Source organism: Panulirus ornatus, chromosome 10 (assembly GCF_036320965.1).
Source record: "Panulirus ornatus isolate Po-2019 chromosome 10, ASM3632096v1, whole genome shotgun sequence".
Taxonomy (NCBI): domain Eukaryota; kingdom Metazoa; phylum Arthropoda; class Malacostraca; order Decapoda; family Palinuridae; genus Panulirus; species Panulirus ornatus.
Window position 1 is genome coordinate 58,085,230 of NC_092233.1, and position 22,898 is coordinate 58,108,127.

The following is a 22,898-nucleotide window of genomic DNA, read 5'->3' on the forward strand; positions in this document are numbered from 1 at the left end:
TCAAGGTTAGACCTGTCTCCATTACTGCACCAATTGTACCTTGTTATGCGAGCCATACACACACACACACACACACACACACCTACATGGGTCAGGTTAAGCAAGTTTCTGTGGTTGTGAGCCGGCAGACGATGAACCACGAGTAAAACTAAGGTCATCCAATTGTCTAACCCACAAACACGTGACGCTCCTGGGTTAAACTTCGAGCAAGGACGAACCCTACGCACAAACGACTTAATTACACGTGCTCCCGTTACCTCGCTTCTCCTCCTCCTCCCTCCTCCTCTGCTTCCGGGGGGGTGTTCACGATGTGGGGAGAGGAACGGCCTAAACCCGACCCTCTGCTCGGGGGAGAGGAAGGGGAGGAGGGGCGCTTTCTGTCTCCCCCTTCCCTCACCCCTCCACGACCCATCTCTAGGATTTTCCTAAGCTAGAGAGACAGACAAGATAGACACACGACAAGCCATCCACCGCTCAAGTGCTAGACTTCATTCCTGTTCCATTATCCGGTATGACATCTAGCGCTACCACACACTCACAAGGGGACACTCCTCCATCACTGAGCTCCAGCGAAAGACTTATATCCTATACGAACTGAAGGCGTATTTCAAACATCTGGCTACAGATTTACAGGATTCTGTAATCCGTGTGGCGGGCGGAGGCGTGTGGCCTACGGACATGGGCAGCGGGCGTGGGTCTGCAGGCATGGGCTGTGTGCAGGGGCTAGGGCATGGGGCACGACGGGTCGCGGCCGTGAGCGATACCGACAACAGGAGGCAGTTGGCTCTCGTGAATATTTCACAGGCGGTATCGACCCCCCATCACTGCACACCTGGCGCCAACACCGTCACCACCACCACCACACCGTCTGGCGCCGCCACCACCTCGGGTCACGTCACACACACACACCCAACCCTCCGTCACTCTCACACCACACCCACCCTGGGCCACGTCGCACATCACGCCCACCCTGCGTCGTCACACACCACGCCCACCCTGCGTCGTCACATACCAAGCCCACCCTGCGTCGTCACACACCACGCCCACCCTGCGTCGTCACATACCACGCCCACCCTGCGTCAATTCACACACCATGCTCACCCCAAGTCACGTTACATACCACGCCCACCACAATCACCCTGCGTCACTCGCACACCACACCCAACACCATCCCCCCTGCGTCATGTCACACACCACACCCAACCTGCGTCACGTCACACACCACACCCATCCTACGTCACGTCCCACACCACACCCACCCAGCGTCACGTCCCACACCACGCCCATCACCACCCTGGGTCACGTCCCACAACCAACCCCCACCACCCTGGGTCACGTCATAATACCACGGCGGGTCACCAGAATCCGCCAGTGACTCACGGAACACGTCAGCAGGACCCAGACACCGACCCCTGGCGTCACCAGGCGCCCCGCCCACCATCTTCTGGCAACTGTGTGACCTGACAATGGCCGGACCGTCACGTCTCTTTAGCCTCCCAGTCTTGGTGCGGCCCGGGTACAACCACAGCAAAGTTGTGGCCACGGGAACCAGGGATTCCAACACCATGGGTCAATAATTAACATGGCAACACGGCCCACCGCTGCGGAAGGCAACCACCGCCTAATAAATAATGGTTACCCCCCCCCCATCCCACCCTCCCTCCACCTCCCTTCCTTCCTCCACCACCACCCACCCTCCCCTCATCCCCCCCCCTCCACTCCCCTTGCCGTCCAGCACGCAACTCCCAGACGACACACACACACACACGTTCGCCTCCAACTACGAAAATGCAGCGTTGCACCGCCTGGCACACGACCTCCCATTCCACCTCCCCTTGGGCCATATGCCCAAGGACCGCACCGTAGCGCCGCGCCCCAAAGATCGTGCGGTCAACGCTGAGAGAGAGAGAGAGAGGACCAGCGAGGGGAGGAGAGCAACTGGGAATAGTTCCAGGCCCCGACAGCGTGCCAGGCGCTGCTGCTGGACTGGAAAACGCGAGAGCATTAGTCAATACCGATGATAAGCCATTAGCATGCAGATGGCACACGTGCCCCCCGTTATCTCCACCAGTGGCCACGCCGCCGCCGCCCACCTGACGCACCACACCTCACTGACAGCCACCACGCAACCATCAATACCGCAGGCAGATGCACCCACCACGACTGCCAGAACCCAAGTTCCCGCACACACACACACACACACACACACACACACACACACACCATTCTTCATTCCGCAGGAACGTGAACAGCGCGGATATTCTTAGAAATCATTCTATAAATCTTGAAGTCCCCCACCCCCGTAAAAAACCAAAAAACTATTAATTCCAATGATCTCAACTGTTTACAAAAGAAAGGAAAAAAATAGTAAAAAAAAAAAAAAAATCCAAGCCATTAGGCTGGTAAAGTGAGCATTCAACCCTTTGAATCCATTAAATATTTTCATCAATCACTCCAAAAGGGGGGAAAAAAAAAACCAGAGCAAAAATACAATTTTCGCGATTTTTGAATGTATCCACACTATAGTGCAGACTGTTAGCATGTGCCCTTTCTACATACCTACCTATCTATATCTATTTATATATACATATATATACAGATTGATAGATAGATAGATAGTTAGGATAAATAAGAGTTAAGTTCTGGAGGGCAGAAATACAGGTTGGTTGAGGTATAAGCTTCAATCGAGAGAGAGAGCCTGGAGGAAGTGGAGTGTTTATATACCCGGGAGCGAATATGACAGCGAATGCAGCACGAGGGTGTGTTGCGTATGTAGGACAGAGCGAATTGGAGCCATGTGATACACAGGGGACGACGTGCTCTCGACGGGCAGAAACAGGGCATATGAAACGGTCAAGGGAAACCACACAAAAATGTGCTGTGGGTTTTGGGATGTATAAAGTGGAGGGGAAGGGGACTTCTGGTTTCGAGACATCAGACATGACGGCTACAGAGGAGATGAGGAGAGCGTGATCTAGTATTTGCTGATAACCACGAGGAAAATGAAACACGACAAGTTCCCAAGTGCACTTTCGTGCAATGATCACATCATCGGGGGAGATACAAGAATGAGGCAGACGATGTAGAACAGTCAGTTGATATACAAGGCAGAGATGTAGCTAAGACGCCAATGGTAAACACGCGTTACCGGAAGAAAGTGTACTTGAGGACTTAGTGTTTCATTTTCCTCGAGGTATATATATATATATATATATATATATATATATATATATATATATATATATATATATATATATGCGTGTGTATATAAGCCTACATTATCAGTGGAGTAGGAAAGGAATAATCTAATGATAATTATGAAACCATACCAACACAAAGGGTAATTAATCTGTTTTCATCACACTCGGGTAATACAAGTTTTAAATTTTGTGATCCACTATAAGCACCTGGACAACATACGTCCGTGAAGAGAAGCGCGAGCAATCTGGACACTGCAACACTGCTGGAGCAGTGAGCGAGCACGGAAGATATCTTGGGGGGTGGTCCTCCCTCTTCCAGACCTGGGTCCAGACCGCTGTAAGCGGAGCCAACAACCCAGACCCGAGGCTCCAGAAGCCTTCGTGAGCATGGAACCCTCGCTGCCAGGGGGTGGTTCCTGGAAGTGGTGACCGACGGGTCGATGCCTTATGACCAAGTAACAAAAAAAATTTATCGTCAGCACTAACAATAAATCTAACATACTGTCGTTTGAGGGAGGGGGTTTGGTTGGAGGTCACGACGGCGTCACAGGAGCGATATTCACCGGTGGACACGTATGTTCTAGTCGACCAGCGGCGCTGACGGTGAGGTTTAGGAGAGGGAACCAACAGCGTTCACAGATGCCTGATGTGTACCTCTCAGGCCTTCTTCGGGATGGGAAAGAGCAATGGGCTCAATGCCATACGACCCGAGGACGCGACCCAGTCTGGAGAAGTCTTTATACACACACACACACACACACACACACACACACACACACACACACACACACCCACACCATCCATCGTCGAGAAGACACTTCCTACCCTAACAAGAAAGCCCGTTTGGCTCAACCATCGCAATAGCGGATGCACGAGAGCCGCTTCCTGACCCCGTCGCGTGTCAGGACAGCCAGACCCCAGATATAGAGGCGTAAATGACCTGTCCGCGACTCCTCTGTCTCCCCCTCAATAACCCGGACACATTTCCCCGCGCATATAGCGGCAGTGAGCCACGCGAAGGGCACCGCTGTCAACTAGATACACCAGGTAATATGTTGCCTGTCAAACTGTCGGATAACTGTCGACATGAACCGTGCTGACTGACAACGGAGGCAAAATGAACCGGCCGATCCTCCCCTCAAAAAGACACGGCGGCTTGCGAGGCAGTATATCCCTACCTAACGGTTTTCTTAAAAGGCAAACGCATCCGCTGTAATTCCTTCTTGCCCCCTCCCTCCCCTCCGACGACCCATGTTTCCCCCGGGATCATACACTAAAGGTTGTGTATCTCCTGTATCATTCATTTGCCAGGGATACCGTATACACGGAACGAGGTATGTACAAGGCAAGGACAGATAACAGAGAAGACCTGATGGTCTATCACCGGGTTATATCTGCTGGGGGAGGACAGTAATAGCATCGGACATAAACCTTTTCCTCCTCTCAACGTTTGGAAGCACTGGACGGGCTCGCTCGCTCACAACACAGGCCGTGGCATCTTTCAACCACCATCCCCCATGGCCAGCATGACGCGCACAACGAGGCGTACGGAAATACTTCAGGGAAGGGAAAGAGTCATTTACACATCTAACGCGTTTCGTTGCGAGCTGGTTACGACGGCGCGACACCTTGAGCACGACGGTAGTGCGACCCCTTGAGCACGACGGTAGTGCGACCCCTTGAGCACAACGGTAGTGCGACCCCTTGAGCACGACGGTAGTGCGACCCCTTGAGCACGACGGCCTGACCTTTGAGCTAACCCTTCATGGTAAGGCCGTGGTCTAGGTCATCATTACCCTTGGGTTGTACCGTCGTGTTAAAGGGCAGGACTGTCGTCTTAGCTCTGCCTACGGCTAGCAAGACTTTGCTGGCCTTTACCTACGGGGCCCACGTAAACACACACACACACACACACACACCTTGGTTATCGCCACTCCACACTCTAAGGAGGATTGTGTGTGTGTGTGTGTGTGTGTGTGTGTGTAAATAATAATATACATACACATTAAAAAGCAAGGAAAAATAGAAGGGGGGGCGGGGGAGAAAGAAGATTAAACCGGGGGTTTTCTAAGAATATCAAACGATGTTTCGTACTTGCATTACAAAATGTACATGACCAACAGAAGAGCAACAAACAGTACAAGAGCAACAGGGGAACAAGCGGGCCAACAGGAAGGCACACGATTATCTGTTTCTCTCTGTCCTTACAAGCAAGGAAACGTGGAGGAGCAGAGACAACAGACAACATGTAGAAAGGGTTGGGGATACAGCATGAAATGTATGTGGGGTTAGGAGGAGGACGGCCACGACAAATTGGAATCATACAAAAATATACATTAGATACAATAGCAAACTATGATACAAACAAGGAGCTATGGAAGGCCAGACGACAACGAAAGATATGCATCAGAGAACGTAAAAAAAAAAAAAAAAAAATACAGATCTAAATTTGGAAAGAAAAATGGAGTGTACATAACTGAGGGAAGTACTGCAGCTTTACGAAAACTATTAAGCAACTGTCTAAGACGGGACAGACGGGGCCCAGACAGTACAGAGGTACTGCCTACCGTTCATATTACGCAGACGAACGGTTTTCTACAGACGAAGACTGCAAGATGGTTCACCGCCTGCAGGAGAGGAAGAGCGGGAGCAAAATGTTGGGAGGTAAGGGGGAAAGACGGGCACACAGCTGGGGCCAGATGATTGTGTGAAAATAGAGAGAGAGAGAGAGAGAGAGAGAGAGAGAGAGAGAGAGAGAGAGAGAGAGAGAGAGAGACCAGACGAGGCACGCCAGATAAGAGGCGATACGCGTGGCAGGGATGATGGGGACGTGTGGCAGGGATGGTAAGGGTGTGTGGCAGGAATGGTTGGGACGTGTGGCAGGGATAGTAGGGACGTGTAGCAGGGATGGTAGGGACGTGTGGGAGGGATGGTAAGGGTGTGTGGCAGGGATGGTAGGGACGGGACGGGAGCAGGGTGTATATGGCAACAGAGGACAGAAGGATGTCACGAGATGAGAGATGTACTGCGGAAGACTAGAACCAACGGGTCTGGAAGATAAAGCCGGGAACCATGAGGCCTGGAAGCTAAACATGGAAACCATGAGACCTGTTAGGTTGAAGGTGGGAACCATGAGGCCTGGAAGGGCTGGTACCATGAGGGCGGGGACCGGGAGTGAAGATGACGGAGGGTGAAGGACGTGGGGGTGAAGCATGCTGTGATAATGTTTAAGAGGGTCACCTGCTGATAGGCAAGCCAAGGAGATACAGTGACTGTAGTCCGAGAGGCGAGGCTACGTGTTGTAATACCGGACCATAGTGGGAGGGAGAGAGAGAGAGAGAGAGAGAGAGAGAGAGAGAGAGAGAGAGAGAGAGAGAGAGAGAGAGAGAGAGAGAGAGAGAGAATGTGACCATGGGGTGTGAGGGTGGACACGAGGAGGAAGGGATGCGATGGATGAGGAGGACAGCTGAGCAGTGAGAAGAGAATGGAGTCACTGGGTCAGATTATCAAGAGGATGGATGCGTCACCATACTACGAACTGAGACGGCCCTCAGAGAGAGAGAGAGAGAGAGAGAGAGAGAGAGAGAGAGAGAGAGAGAGAGAGAGAGAGAGCGAGAGAGAGAGGGAGGGGGGGGGGGGAAAGAGGGAATACATGAGGAAGACACAGCGGAAGGTCCGTCAGCCTAAATCAATTGTCTATAACCTCCATCTATTCCAATTTCTAATGTACGCCGATGATGCGAGCACAGGACGGTAAGGAGGTTCTCCCCTCCATCCCTCCGCCAAGAACAGCCAGCAGGAAGAAAGAACGGGAACAAAATTCATGCGCCTGTGAAGTAGGTAAGCCTGCATGGAACTTAACAAGGGAGCACGAACGGGAAAATCCCATTGTAGAATCTTGCTACGGATACACTAACCCACCTCGCTATCCTTAGGTCTAGAATGAAAACAAAGGAGTTTATATATATATATATATATATATATATATATATATATATATATATATATATATATATATATATCATTAGTATATATTTACTACATATGTGAACTGATCAACCGGCTGCTGAAGGTATCAAGTCTTTACATTATCAACGCATCTAAATGCAAAGAAACTTTTCTTGCATGTCATTATTACATCTCTCTCTCTCTCTCTCTCTCTCTCTCTCTCTCTCTCTCTCTCTCTCTCTCTCTCTCTCTCTCTCTCTCTCGACCTAGCACCTGAATTGCCTTATATCTGAAAAAAGATCTTTGCGATATACGTTGTAAACCCACTGAAAAAGAATTGAAAACCTTAATCACGTCACAGCGAGGTCCACGCTGAGAGAGAGAGAGAGAGAGAGAGAGAGAGAGAGAGAGAGAGAGAGAGAGAGAGAGAGAGAGAGAGAGAGAGAGAATGTTATCACTGGCAAGGGGAATGGTTGATAATGTCCAATATTTATATATTTTGTCGATAGAAAACCGAATTAAAAATCAAACAAGATGGAGCTCACGGTGTATGGGAGATGGTTCAAGAGCGTGGGAGGAGGGATGGAGCCTGGTGCGGAGGGAGGGAGGGTGAGTGATGAGCCGAGAGTGAGGAGGATGGGTCGTCGAGAGGGAGGGAGAGAGGCCACGCACTGATGGCAATGTCTGATACCACCCCCACACCCCGCCGACCAAGGAGGGAGGGAGGGAGGGACGATGAATGGAACTATGGAATGGAAAACCGGTTGAAGGAGGACCAGACAGGGTCAAGGAATGGGGGATAAATGTGGTTGTGGGAAAGCAGGGCAAGGTCAATCATGAGGTTGACTGGGGGGGAAGGCGCTTAGACCTGGGGATGGTGTTGAGATGGGGGAAGGCACGAGAGAGAGAGGGAGAGAGAGGGGGTGGGTGGGAATGGGTGCGGTGATGGTCGAGTGAGGGCTCACGATCACAACGATAATGGCTGGGGGGGGGGGGGGGATGAGAGGAATAGTGAGTGTGGGGTGAACCACGGGGAGGGAGGGTAATTGTGAGGAGAACCACGGGGAGTGAGGGAGGACAGATGTGAGGAGAACCACGGGGAGTGAGGGAAGGTAACTGTGAGAAGAACCACGGGGAGTGAGGGAAGACAGATGTGAGGAGAACCACGGGGAGTGAGGGAAGGTAACTGTGAGAAGAACCACGGGGAGTGAGGGAAGACAGATGTGAGGAGAACCACGGGGGAGTGAGGGAAGACAGATGTGAGGAGAACCACGGGGAGTGAGGGAGGACAGATGTGAGGAGAACCACGGGGAGTGAGGGAAGGTAACTGTGAGGGGGAACCGCTGGGAGAGGAAAGGTTACGGCGGTCAAGTCATCGCACTTCATTTTGGAACGGCCCACCTTGGTGACAACAATGACGGGAGAGATAACGCAAAGGAAGGAGAGAGAGAGAGAGAGAGAGAGAGAGAGAGAGAGAGAGAGAGAGAGAGAGAGAGAGAGAGAGAGAGAGAGAGAGAGAGAGAGAGAGAAGAGGCGAGGGGGTGGTCTGAAGGCATGGTGAGGTGAGCATGGGGTTGGGTAGGGAGAGGAGGAGGAGTCACCAAAAACTCCGCGGATAACACCCCCTCCTCCACCCTCCCTCACAGCGCCGACGGCGTAGAGGCCGCAACTCTTGGGTCGATCGCAGATCGATCCCGAGACAAAGGAGGGGCGCGGGTCGGGTCGATATTGGGTGTATTACAGCGTGGTGTGTGTGTGTGTGTGTGTGTGTGTGTGTGTGTGTGTGTGTGTGTGTGGGCCGTAGCGCTACTCCCTACCACCAGGGATGTGGCTATACCACTCGGCCGCCTCCGCTGGGCCTCAACGCTGCCTACCCACACCAACCTCCTCATCGTCCACCACCACAAGCGGTGATGCTGTATGGTGGTGGAGGAAGGTGGTAGCGCCTTCGCACTCGTGGTGGTGGTGGAGAGGGACATCAGAACAAGAAGCAGATGAGGATGATGTTGAGCGACAGGGTTTTAGTGAAGAGCGAGGGTGTATAGTTCAAGACACCGGCTGGGTCCAGGGAGGAGGACAAGGGTGTCGATCCCAGGTCCTTGCGTCAACCAGCCCGCCTACTCGCCTGCTGCCCTTGCCCCCCACCCCCAGCGGTCTGGTCCCCCGTCGGCCATCCTCCCACACAACTCACTGTCAACACAGCCAGACCCAACTTGTACAACGAAATTGGACGATTAAGAAAATGAGTTCAGCTCGAGGCAGACTGGTGAAGTGATGCACGGGCCGGCTATTGGCGAAGACTGAGGCACCTGTGCCAGTACTGGTGAAGGCAGCGGCACCTGTGCCAGTACTGGTGAAGGCAGCGGCACCTGTGCCAGTACTGGTGAGGACAGGAACACCTTTGCTATTACTGGTGAAGACAGGAGCACCTGCGCCAGAACTAGTGAAGGCAGCGGCACTTGTGCCAGGTCTGGTGAAGGCAGCGGCACCTGTGCCAGATCTAGTGAAGGCAGCGGCACCTGCGCCATAACTAGTGAAGGCATCGGCACCAGTGCCAGAACTAGTGAAGGCAGCAACACTTATGCCAGAACTAGTGCAGGCAGCAACACCTGTGCCAGAACTAGTGAAGGCAGCGGCACCTGCGCCAGAACTAGTGAAGGCAGCGGCACCTGTGCGTGTACTAGTGGAGGCAGAGGCACGCCCGTGGGGTGCTGCCTGCCTCCGCTTCTGCTTGCTGCCATCAGGGAGGCGGGACAGATCGATAAGCTTCCCCAGGTTGCCTGGCTGGATATACACATGTACGTACACCAGAGCTACACACCCACCACGTTCTCACAAGACACACGCCGCTCCTGCCACCTCATTCTGAGATACAAAGTGAAGCTGATACAACCCTGGCTGATGGCGCATTCCCATGAATGTGACCAGCCTTCAGCTGCCCTCCCAGAGTTACCCATGGCTCCCCTGGCGAGGATGGCTCCCCACACACAACCCATTCCCACATTACCTCCGACGAGAACTGAAGCTCCCCATCCTCCCCAGAGCCTAAGTAGCTCCCCCATCCCCTCCTACGGAGATAAAGCTCCCATATATGGAATATCTTCACCTTCCCCCTAAAGTTAGGCCTGGGACTAGCTCCTTAGATGGGGAGTAGAAGCCTCCAGGTGAGGTCCGCCTGCCTGCCCGACCTACGACCTCCAGGAGGAGGAGGTTGGGGAACCCGACACACAGGCCATCAGTGTAAAGGAACTTCACGATACCCGGTAAACAATACCCCGTAACAATACGGTCCGAGTTCCGCGTTCAGTAAAGCTGCGCCTCAAGTTTCACGACGGCCGTGAACAATGTGTGAGAAGCGATCTCCCAGCTAATCTAATCAGGGGTGGGCGGTGGGCGAGCATGTGCGGGTTTTAGGAGGGCGGTGAAGAAGGAGGGTGCGCCTCTGAGAGAGAGGTCCTAGCGAGGCGGGAGACCCCTGGCAGAGGTTTATGACTGACCCCAAGATGGACCTGCTTCAGGAAGAAACCGACGGCATAAAATCCAGCCCGGGATGTAACACCCCGCGCGTGCTGCCCTACACGCACCTGAAGAGAGAGATTCGGCAGCGCTCACGAAGAACACAGAAATAATCCTCGGTCGGAGGAACCGTCTCTCAGCCGGAGGGTGTACCACGAAGAGGCCCGGAAAGACTCTACACATCCGGCGGAATAAAGTCCGTATCGCTCGACACTTGTTGTGACGCCCACACGCCAAGACTAATCCCAGCCAAACGTTGTATAAAACATGCAAGGGTAGGTGCAGCTCCTCAAGAGAACAGAGTAACCTAAGCCCGCCCCCTCGCCGCATGCACCATGCTTGCTTGATGAGAGGGGTGCATGAGGGTGCATGCAGTCGGAGTCGTACCCCACCGACCACCAGGACCGACAAGTTCCTTGCCTGGTAGGACCACTTCCCGAGTACACAATACCTCCCTCCCAGGAACCTTACCGATTTTCATGACAACCATGACGGGTGCGTGAGTCGCCCCGTGTCCACTCCATGACACATGAATGTAAACGTAAAGGCTATTTTCCTTTTTTTTTCAATAACGCTGACAGACCGACGAAAGAGAGCGAGCAGAGAGCAGCTCTCGCCCTAACATCTTAACCGTAACCACAAACTATTACACATCAAGACTTGCCACACCACAGCCCCATTCACCTAGCTGGCCGGGAGGGTATATCGGCAAAAACCAGGACTTGAAAGTCTTGCTAAAAGTTCGTCAAGTCGAGCTCTCTGGTGGGACCTGACTGAGCACTGTTGTACCCTACACACACACACACACACACACACACACACACACACACACACACACACACACACACTTTACTCTGCAAGTAACGCCACAATCTGTAACCCTTCTACAAGCAGTTCCCGCAGGCGACGAGCACCTCCGTCCCGTCCTCAACTCTCCGTGGCGACACTTCAGCAGCACAGGAGGGATGCGCGTCCATGGACCATGGAGAGTGCCACATACATGGCCCTGGTAGGAGAAAGGGGGTAAGGGGTGGGTGAGGGTTACCAGCCTCCACAAATAACTAAGGCGGAGGCGTGTGGACGCGGCGCTGGCATAATCACCTGTCATTCCCTAGGACAGGGCCCGCCGCCGCCGGCACCACCACCACCTCCTCCACCACGGACGACACCACATGCTACCACCGGGAGGGTCACTACGCATCCTTACCCCCCCTCCCCCCTGCCTCCCGTGCACCCCAGCAGGACCATACCGTCTTGCAGTCTAAACAAACCCGATAAACCTCAAAACTACCACGATATACCGTCCCCCAGATGCAGCACTTATACACAATTTGATCTATGACCAACCCGACCCTCCTCACCCCGTCCGTACTCTGGCAGCGTATCACATGCGAGTGCCTTGGCGGGGTCAGGAGAAAGAGACTATGCGTCATACAAGCCACATATCCCCGGGCCACCACACTATTATATATCCTTCTACATAGCAACCATTTCCCAGCACTAGTGGTCGGGAGTTACACCTCAAGTACACACAGTGGGGAGGAAAAATGACTCCATGACCAACTGTTCAATGTCCCAATCTTGGCTCTGGAGTGAAAGACCTAAACAGGTCAGTCAGCTAGTGATCCACGCCCACCCTCACATCACTTACTGGTGTATGCTAACGCCATACACCATATATAAGGCGAGTCTTACGTGCACCGTGTCAAAAGTGCTTCCCTTCACGAGGTTTGAGATATGTGTGTGTGTGTGTGTGTGTGTGTGTGTGTGTGTGTGTGTGTGTGTCATGGCTAACAACAGGTATTCCTTGTCAACTAACTGTTGGCTAATGTACAGCTGGCAATGTGGTACAAGTTCATACTGGCCCCACAGTAGCGCTTATCACCCGTATCTTGGGTCTTATGCTTGTCTCCCTTACCATATCCATACTGTGCACATCACCGTGCCTGTAAACTTAACCACTATTTCCCCCGTTATACAAACTACAGGTCATTACCCGACTAAACAACCCCCTCTCCCTTCCTCTGTGTGTGTGTGTGTGTGTGTGTGTGAGTACACACTCTAGCCGAGCGGATAAACATGCAATATGACCTGTGCAGAAGGCCTTAAACCTATGGTGGGGGAGAGGATCATGTGGTCACTACAGGTAAACAACAAAATGAATGATTTCGCACCTAACTCACCTGTGACTTTGTCTCTGATTAACTTGCACGACTCGAGCTCGCCTATAGAGGAGAAGAGGGATCGGATCTCTTCCTGGGTCATGTTCTGAGGCAGGTAGTTGACGATGAGATTGGTTTTGGACTCCTCAATGTGGCCGCTCTGTGAGGAGTTGGACGAGGCGGTGCCATTTTGAGTGCAGGAATCCATGCCGTTCATCATGCCTGACATCCACGACTCCACGCTCACCCTGAAGCTGTCCAACACAGAGAAACACAAACACAACACATCAATATACACACCTGGCCACACCTACTATAGTCATAGCATTATTTCCCGATACCCAGGCACACACACACACACACACACACACACACCCACACCGTCGCACACATTTAAGATAATACTCAAGTTTAAGACTTCAAAAAATTAGTTTTTTGCCTTAAAATTTGTTTGATAAACTGGTCTGTTTAACACTAAAGGGTTATTTACCATTTTAAGGCCAGCGTGAGAGCAAGTGAAGATGTAATCATAGAAATCTTCAAGTTTTCCAAGTGTCAAGAGTTGATATCAGTAATGTGAAATCATCTTTGTTAATAAAGTTGATGCTAATTATTAGATGAACAAGTTCAACCGAACTTAAGGTATAAAAGATTTAGTTGACAAGTTTTTTAGGTTTCTCCGTGACACCATCAACAACTCGTCAAACTTACTCTGCTCAGAGCAGAGGAAACAATTACCATAAAGGAGGCCACTATACCACATTCCGACAACCTTTCGCTCAAGTATCACTCCAGTATTAGCTACTTTATATATATATATATATATATATATATATATATATATATATATATATATATATATATATTATACACACACGCCAGTATTAGCTACTTTATATATATATATATATACATTATACATACACACACACACGTAAAAAAATAAAGGTCTATGTTAGTGAGAGTGGATTAGTAGCATCCCTATCAAAAGACCCAGAGCCTCTGCAATCAGCCACAAGGACAAATATTATACAAAGAGCAGTGTTAATATGACTCTGCACAAAAAAAATGTACATCATTAACAATTTAGTCAACATGATTATCACACACAGATTAATCAATTAATGCAATTAGTAATAAAAAATATATGTATATATATAAATATATATCACTGCAAATTAGTAAGGGAATAAAATGTGTTAGGAAAGAAGAAGAAAGAAGAAGTTAAGAGTGATGACCAGACAAACTTCCACACCCGGATTTCCATCATCACCACCACCACCAACTTCATCACGGCCAAACACCAAACACCTTCTGACGGAGGGACGAGCAGCATCAAGCCACTGACACACCAAACACAAGCCTCCACAAAGTGATAAAACATCCCAATCCCCCAAATTAACCTACATCACGAAAAGCCGCACCAAAAAACCCCCTACACTATGAGAAGCGCTTCAAAAACCATGAACTATAACGAAACTGAAAACCCTACATGCCTGAACACACCCCCACCTAACCCTGCAAAACGTGAAGTCCCTCCAACCCTGCATAACTAAAATCCCCAACAAAACTCTGTATGCCGAAAATCCCTCTAACAGCCCCTCCGAAATTCTACACAACGAATCGCCCCGCTAAAACTGTCCACAACGAATGGCTCCTCCAAAACTCGACGCAACGAAACGCCTTCGAAAACTCTAGCACAATGAAACGCCTGGACAACGAAACGCCCCTCCAAAACCCCCTCTACACGACGAAAAGCCTCTCCAAACCCCTATACAACAAAGACCCCCTACAAATCCATAAGGGATGAAGAGCTTCACCACACAAACGACGAGCAACGTTACACAACAAAGCCCCTCTACAATCGACGCACAAAGCCCCCTACCCCCTCCTTCAACGGACGGACGGGTCACGTAACCAACCCATTACGACGGACGGGTCACGTAACAACCCTATACGATGGACGGGTCACGTAACCACCCTATACGATGGACGGGTTACGTAACCCCCCTATACGACGGACGGGTCACGTAACCACCCTATACGACGGACGGGTCACGTAACCACCCTATACGACGGACGGGTTACGTAACCCCCCTATACGACGGACGGGTCACATAACCACCCTATACGACGGACGGGTCACGTAACCAACCCATTACGACGGACGGGTCACGTAACCACCCTATACGACGGACGGGTCACGTAACCAACCCATTACGACGGACAGGTCACGTAACCACCCTATACGAGAGACGGACACTCGAGGCATTATCATCCAGGGAGAAGGAAAACCACTTTACGCGTGCACCTCCCCAACACTGGGGACCCCCACACACTAGAGCGTTCGTCCAGCGGCCGCCCTGAGCGGCGAGCGGCGGCCCGAACCCTGACTCGCCCTGACACACACAATGACAGAGGGACACACTATGCAAATGCCGCTGGTGACCAGAGAGAGAGAGAGAGAGAGAGAGGGTGGCAGACCCCGAGCCGGCATCCTGCACCCCCCCCACATTCCCCAACCCACAAGTCCTGCCTGGATCCGCCGCCACACGCACGGCTCACATCATCCCTGGCTCATACATCACCACCGCAAAGTCGCCACTGCCGGAAATGTTCCCCCCCCCCCCCCCAAGACCACACGTCATAGGTCAAGGGTCGAGTGTGAACCTTAAAGAAAACCATTTGCAGTCTCAACATCCATCACAACATTGTGTGCGTGTGTGTGTGTGTGTGTGTGTGTGGGTGTGTGTGTGTGTGTGTGTGTGTGTGTTACCAAACTCCGAATGCTACATCGGCAGAGAGGAAGTCACTCCGGGGAAGGGTACACCACCCTCACCACCAGACAGGACAGGGGACTCGCTACGGTAAGTCTCACACCAAAGGGGAAGAATGCACGTGGACCGAAATGGAGCACCATCTCGTTGAGGAACCTGGCAATCCAAAGAGAGTCCATCCTTTCCCTGCTACTCACTGAAGCTCAGCACTGACGCTGCTAATGTCCCATAAATACAGGGTCTTGAGCTTCACATTTTCAAAGGAGATGGTTCACTGTGGGCACAAGCGTACGCCATCGTACAGCTGGTCGCCAAGACTCGTTATATATATATATATATATATATATATATATATATATATATATATATATATATATATATATATATATATATTACACACATATATACTTATAATGGCGTGGAGAGTGGTTAACTGACACAAAAGCCTAGAACGTCGTCTTTAAACCAGACTTTTCAACCCAACCGTCTTCCCCAGTGGCCTGGGTCCTGAAGGAATACAGATCCAAGAAGCAGGCCGCAGGCAGCCAGGCGGTAGGTCAGCCGTGTCCCTGCCTGCCTGCCTGCCTGCCTATATCTCCCTGCCGTCCGCTGGTTGGTGGGTCGGCCCTTTTGGCTCCGCCCATCTCCTCCGCTTTCTTTGGGCCACCTTCGTCGCTGCCCGCTGTTTTGGTTAGCCGAGACGGCACGGGCAACTGAGGCCCTAATTAAGGCCAACACATCAACGCTATATATATATATATATATATATATATATATATATATATATATATATATATATATATATATCCTAGCATAAGCCAGGTACCCACTACGTATATTGACAACCCCCTAAAGGTGGACGAACAGCTGGGTTGGCTGTGGACCGACTGCAGCGACCAATATTCAAACCTATACCATGGGCGAGCCTGGGCGGGGCCCTTGAATGCGTCACGGTCAGGAACGCTAACCGGTACACCACGCGAGTCCACAGTTACGTTACGTACTTCAAACGACCGACTTACTGACTGGTGACAGGTACACAAGACCCCAAAATGACACCACTCGCAGACTCAATACCAACACCACCACACATCATCTGCCTGTACACGTCTACATATCATCTATCTGCTTGCACACGTCTATTCATTATCTATCTGCCTGTACACGTCTACTCATCTATCTACAACTGATATCTATTTCTTACCCATCAACCACACCACCACTGCAGGCCACAAAATATCTACCGTACCTACAGGAGGGTAAAATGTTTACAAGAGGGTCAACTTTTCACACCCCTAAATGCTCCATAAAGACCACAGGTGTCCAGCGAAAGCAGGTGAACTACCTGCTTTCCTGCTGCACCGCTCCAGCGATCGTCCGGACGGCTATCTGTACAGGGTTACGAGGACTGGCTGCTGCAGCAGGTGGGTGGGTGGTGGTGTACTGCTCTCTTCTCGAACAGTATCATCTATCCCCAAGTCCAGCAGATGGACAATGCCAGCAGAGGAGACTGGCAGCACCGTGATCAGAGGGGTGCGCGGTGGGGAGGAAGGGTAAGGGAAGGGTGGGGAGGAAGGGTAAGGGAAGGGTAAGGGAAGGGTAGGGAGGGGAGAACAGAATGCACTATTGTAATTCATCCAGCGAGTTTGATACCGACAACAGTACGAACAGACTCATAATATTGCACAATTCCTCCTCCGTTTCCCGCGAACAAAGCAGTAAATACACATTCAGAATTAGTTGCCGAGTGAATTAGGCTAATGGTAGAGGGGGAGGTTCCGGTTACCAGCTGTCCATCAAATATGAAAATGTAATCCTAATTATCGTGGGTGAGTGGGTGGGTGGAGCGGAGGAGCCGTGAGCCAGTAAACACTACATGTTAGGTGCGGACAGTGAGAAATGGGCACCATGTCTCCCGATCACGTGCACTGCCACGGTCTTTCCAGCGGCCACACGTCACCACCCCGCCACTCCACTCTCACTCCCCCCTCCCTGGTCCTCACAACCCCTCTTTCCATCCCAGCTCTCTCTCCCCATCTACTCCTCTCCCTCCCCTACCCTTATCTGCTCCCCACTAGCCCCTCTCCCCCCACACCTACATGGCCCCTCACCGCCCCTCCTCCTCCAGCCTTCCCGAGTCCCCGCTAACCCTTCTACACCCCTCTTATGGCCGCCCCTCTCTGCACCTCCTCCCTCTGCGCGTCCCCAAAACCCATTCCAGGTCCCCACTAACCCTCTTCCTCCTCCTCATCATCAGATGTAGGGGGGGCCAGCCGCACCTCAGGGCTGTATACACACGCCTTGCCCTTCCTGGAATCCTCAGTAAGAGTAATTTTTTCTTTATGTTGGCAAAACAACGGAGGGATGACTTGAGGGGAAAAGTGGTAGTACCCTTGAATACCATGGCCCTGGACCAGCCCTCTCATCATCCCCAGGCCCTCGGGCGCCGTCTTACGGCCTCGCCAGCATGTGATTAAAGGGAAAACTCGAGTCCCGGTCCCCAGGGATTTGGGCATGTCCGGGAACCATCCTCTGGCAGGAAAAAAAAAAAAAAAAAAACACGATGAGAGGGGCTAACTGGGCCATCATCATCTCCAGAGTGAAACACAAGGTGGCCGGGGGTGGCGGGGTGGAGCGCGAGCTACGGAGGCGACACCCCCTCTCCCCCGGTGTTGCAGCCTCCAATTGTTAATCAAACTAAGAGCAATTACCGAGAACCGCGCAAGATGAAAGCGTTCTGAGGCCGCTACAAAAGACGGGGGGGTGGGAGGGGGGAGAAGAGAGAGAGAGAGAGACATCCCCCCCACGAGATATTACCACCACCGCCGCCACCTCCACACCACACCACCATCGTCCCTCACTCTCACCGATTAATACCAGCTCCCATACGGACGGAGGCTTGGCGGCGGCACCGTGCTCCTCCGCCACCGCCGGTAATGACAAGACACGACTCTCCCCTGCCTCGAAAAAAAACTCCGCTGCCATCCAAAATCTGATTTCAGATGAAACACAGCTCGGCAAGCCTTCATCTTATCTTCACTTACATCTAATCTCATACACGTCCAAGTCTGACTGTACGTTGCTCAGTGACATGATTCGGTAAATGTCCTCGTCTCCCTTCCGCCGAGATCCCACGGACAGAGTGCTTACTGTCTGCACTTTGCGACATGAATCCCTCACCTCAGAAAAGACACGGAGCAAGCGAATCATGTGATGTCAAGTATATTCACGACACTGAGGACTCTGCGTGTGTGTGTGTGCCTGTGTGGACTACTGATGCTAACAATCCACGTCTGGGCGAGGCGGAAGGAAAGACAAGTGGAAACTGACGGCCACTGAAGTGCTGGTATCTTACTGAGCGTCCGTCACTAAACCCTCGTGTTACCCCGGCTCCGGTAAAGTGGTGGTCATATACCTCGTTGGTCGGTGGCTGCCTACCACCAACCCATCGTGGCTGTGGGAGGGATTATTACCTCCCCCCGCCTACCTACTACATGTGCTGACGGGGGGACACTCTCCTGAGGCGGAATTAGCCAGTGCGCGGCGCTCACTGCGCACGCATCATGCTAACTTAACAATGTTGTTTTCCTCCGTCGCTCCGCTCCTATAACAATCGACTTCTGGTTCATCTAGAACCTTTCTTAACTCCATTCAGGCAATTTTCATTGTCATGGATTCCATGTTCAATCCAGAGGTGTTCCTTATTCTGACAGGTAAACATAAGACTAGCTTCCTTACCAGGCATTCGTATATTCCAGCGTCTTTTCAACACATTCCCAGAAACATTTGCAGATCTTAATCCCTCCGCTTCTTCCCATACCAAGGGTTATCTTAAGATCACGTGCTATTACTTCCTGTCCATATATCTTTTTCCCCAACAAATAAACTGCGTCTTCCCAATCTGTACAACTGCAGCTGTTTAGCACTGTCTTTCATGGCAGTTCAAATTCTCCATTCCCTAAAATGTTCACTTTCCAGCTTATTCAGCTCCTTCTTTATCCATAGTGACAACACAATGCACAAGTCATTCAATGATGCTTCTTACGTACACACTGGACTATCTCAACGGCTCTTCTTACGTACACAGTGGACGATCTCAACGGCTCTTCTTACGTACATACTGGACGATCTCAACGGCTCTTCTTACGTACATACTGGACGATCTCAACGGCTCTTCTTACGTACACACTGGACTATCTTAACGGCTCTTCTTACGTACACACTGGACTATCTCAACGGCTCTTCTTACGTACACAGTGGACGATCTCAACGGCTCTTCTTACGTACACACTAGGCGATCTCAACGGCTCTTCTTACGTACACACTGGGCGATCTCAACGGCTCTTCTTACGTACATACTGGACGATCTCATCGGCTTTGTCTCAGTAACAGTTCTCAGTCTCGTACTCTTCATTGTTCTGGCCGGGCGGTACTATCCCACAAATGCTCTTTTGAATTCTCATTTTCATCAAATGCACCTTGACTGTGCTACCTCCTCGGTGAGCTTTGAATTTAAATCAGCGAGCTTTCAATTTCCAGTTTCACCATCAAATTCGATATCTAAAAACAAAATTCCACTATTAGTAAATCATATATATACTTTGTGCATTGTGTGTTCTTTTGTTCTTCAGATCCTATCATTTTCCCAACATAAGCTAAACCTCTGCGTATTCATTTCTTTTCACTTTCCTACCTGATGTTATTGACGTAAATAGAGCCAAGCTGCTGCTGCTGCTGTACCTTGCAACCCTACCAACGAAACATCACCTGCTCTCCACACGTGAAGGTTAATCAAGATACTCTGATACATTCTCCTTTGTTTACCTTTACTATCTTTGTTTACCCTTACTATCTTTGTTTTACCATTACTTGTACTATCTTTGTTTACCCTTCCGACCTTTGTTTATCATTACTTTTCCTATATTTACCTTTACTATCTTTGTTTACCCACACTATCTTTGTTTGCCCTTACTATCTTTGATTTACCCACACTATCTCTGAATTACCTTTACTACCTCTGTTCACCCTTAATATCTTTCCAACCGTTAGTCTCATAAACTCTTGCATCTAAATCCTTTTTTTCACACACGTGGTTGAGCAAGGTTGAGGTACGTGCGTATTTCTCTCTCTGGCACGAGACGAGACTTTCCCACGTGATCATCGTAACGCATAATGAAGATCGCCTCTGCGTCCAGCAACACCCAGCCACGACTCCTTCCGGCCAGGGTGACCCTCGCTTAATACCGTTGCTGATCAAAGACTTCGGCTACTTTGCACGCGACGTCGACCTAAGATATCCTCCTGTTCTGGCTTCGGCGACAGCTCAGGTCCTCCGTCGTATCCCGGTGTTACATGACATTTCAGGGACGTGTGCTCTTCTGCTCCATTCTTAAGTCTTCATCACAAACATCCCCGGAAATTCTATAAGGTTGCTGGAACTCAGGTGTCTCCGTCTGCGGTTTCAAACAGTGGCTTATTTAATTCAACATGTGTAATGTTATTCTCATCCACATTTTCTTCTATTATCTGTACTGAATACTGCTTTATATTGGTAAATTATCATCTTCCACGTTTTACTGAGATTGCTTTTATGTTTTACTCTCACTTGAAAAGGACCAATCTCCAAGATTTTGCTATTATCCATGTAAGAAAATATACCTTTGGAATTTCTTCTACGTTCTGTATCACTTTTTCTTTGGCTCTTCTACAAGAATGGGTTATTTCTAACAAAATTCCTTTTCTTTCCAGCTTTTATAATCTTTATCTCCTTTATTGCCAACCTTCTCTTCTTTTTCCACCCTCTTCTTCAATTCACGGTGTTGACATCACGGTCTCTGAAGCCATCAGTACACTACATACATCTGCACTTCCACCATCAACCTCTTCCCCCATATCACTCTGTGGATATGGGTGTTCAAAGTTGCTCAGTCCAGAAGAGTCTTCCACTGCCGGGTTATCATACATTGCAGTGGGTTTCTTCACTACTACGAAGTCACCTGAAATGCTTGGTTTACTAACTGTGATGTTTGTGGGCGGCGTCCTATTGTCTATAACGTGGGGTTGATCATATCACTGCTGTGTTTTGGTCAGCTTGTGAAACTCCTCAATCTGGATGAAAGTCTCACATATAGTCATATGTAGTTACCACCTTTCATCATCTGGTTCATTATCTAATATCTTCTCATTCACACTTTACATCCATTGTCTGTTCCTCCTCCTTCACTAGTGAATAGAATCTATGTTCAAAGTCCCCTGATCACACCACAATGGGTTCACAGCTCCGTCTGATCATTGCACTAACTCTTCCACAGAAATCCACCGAAATATTTTTTATCTTTAGGGTGGATTGCATCTTGCCTTGTTTACTGCACTGATGGCTGGGATGTATCATCCTTAAAATCTTTAAATCCTCAGACTTGATTGTGCAACTTGCTTTCCCTCTACCATACTGCTCACACCAAAGACTTGCTAAAAGCACCTGTGTCTGCCATGAAGGCATAATTTGTTCCAAGTCTGTCGATAACTCAGGTTTTCTGTTTTACTAATAAGAATAATTTTCACTTGAGAATCCACATAAGTAACCAATGGTCATGTCTCGAAGTCTCTCCTTTGTCACACACACACACACACACACACACAATATATATATATATATATATATATATATATATATATATATATATATATATATATATATATATATATATATTGCAGTAGGTCACAGTGGTGCGCATGATATAATGTTTGCTGATAACCAACACCCCAATAAGGAAGTGCCTAGCCACACACATTTTGAACGCTAGGTCGCCGTCATCAAATATCAATCTCAAGTGAGAGGATCCAGGAGTTTATGCACGTCTGTTGGAGTCTGCGTTACGTACGGTTCGCTTCCCTCACGCGTCACGCTGACCTAAGCTACGTTAGGCTGGGTCAGGTCACCAGTGTGTGTGTGTGTGTGTGTGTGTGTGTCTACGTATCATGGAATGATCAAACGCAATGAAAGTGCGATGCTCAATGGGAAATTTCCAGTGATCCATAACTCATGACTCAACATGGTGGGCGAGTCTCCATTCCCCCACCCCCCCTTCACACACACACACACACACACACACACACACACACACACCGCCTTTGCCTAACTCTATTAATTACAGAGTGTCCATACTCAAGAATACACAAAATATCAAAGTTCACACGTTCACTTAAGAGTTACTTGCCAATACCGTCCTCATAAAAAATAATAAGTAAATAAGTAAATAAATGAATAGATATAATAATAATAATAATAATAATAA

The 22,898-nt window shown here is 50.0% G+C and overlaps 1 protein-coding gene across 19 annotated transcripts in view; it reads right to left on the bottom strand.

The window, feature by feature from the left end:
* The window catches only part of LOC139750975 (ELAV-like protein 1), a 252,264-nt gene that overhangs the window by 73,134 nt on the left and 156,232 nt on the right, over nucleotides 1-22,898 (bottom strand). For 15 of the 19 annotated variants that reach the window (XM_071665959.1, XM_071665960.1, XM_071665957.1 and 12 more), the window contains one exon: nucleotides 12,839-13,080. In XM_071665959.1, coding sequence (XP_071522060.1) covers nucleotides 12,839-13,055 — 217 coding nt within the window. In that variant the 5' untranslated portion in view covers nucleotides 13,056-13,080. The remainder of the gene's footprint in view (nucleotides 1-12,838; nucleotides 13,081-22,898) is intronic. The other 4 variants (XM_071665955.1, XM_071665961.1, XM_071665972.1 and 1 more) reach the window with 1 other exon arrangement.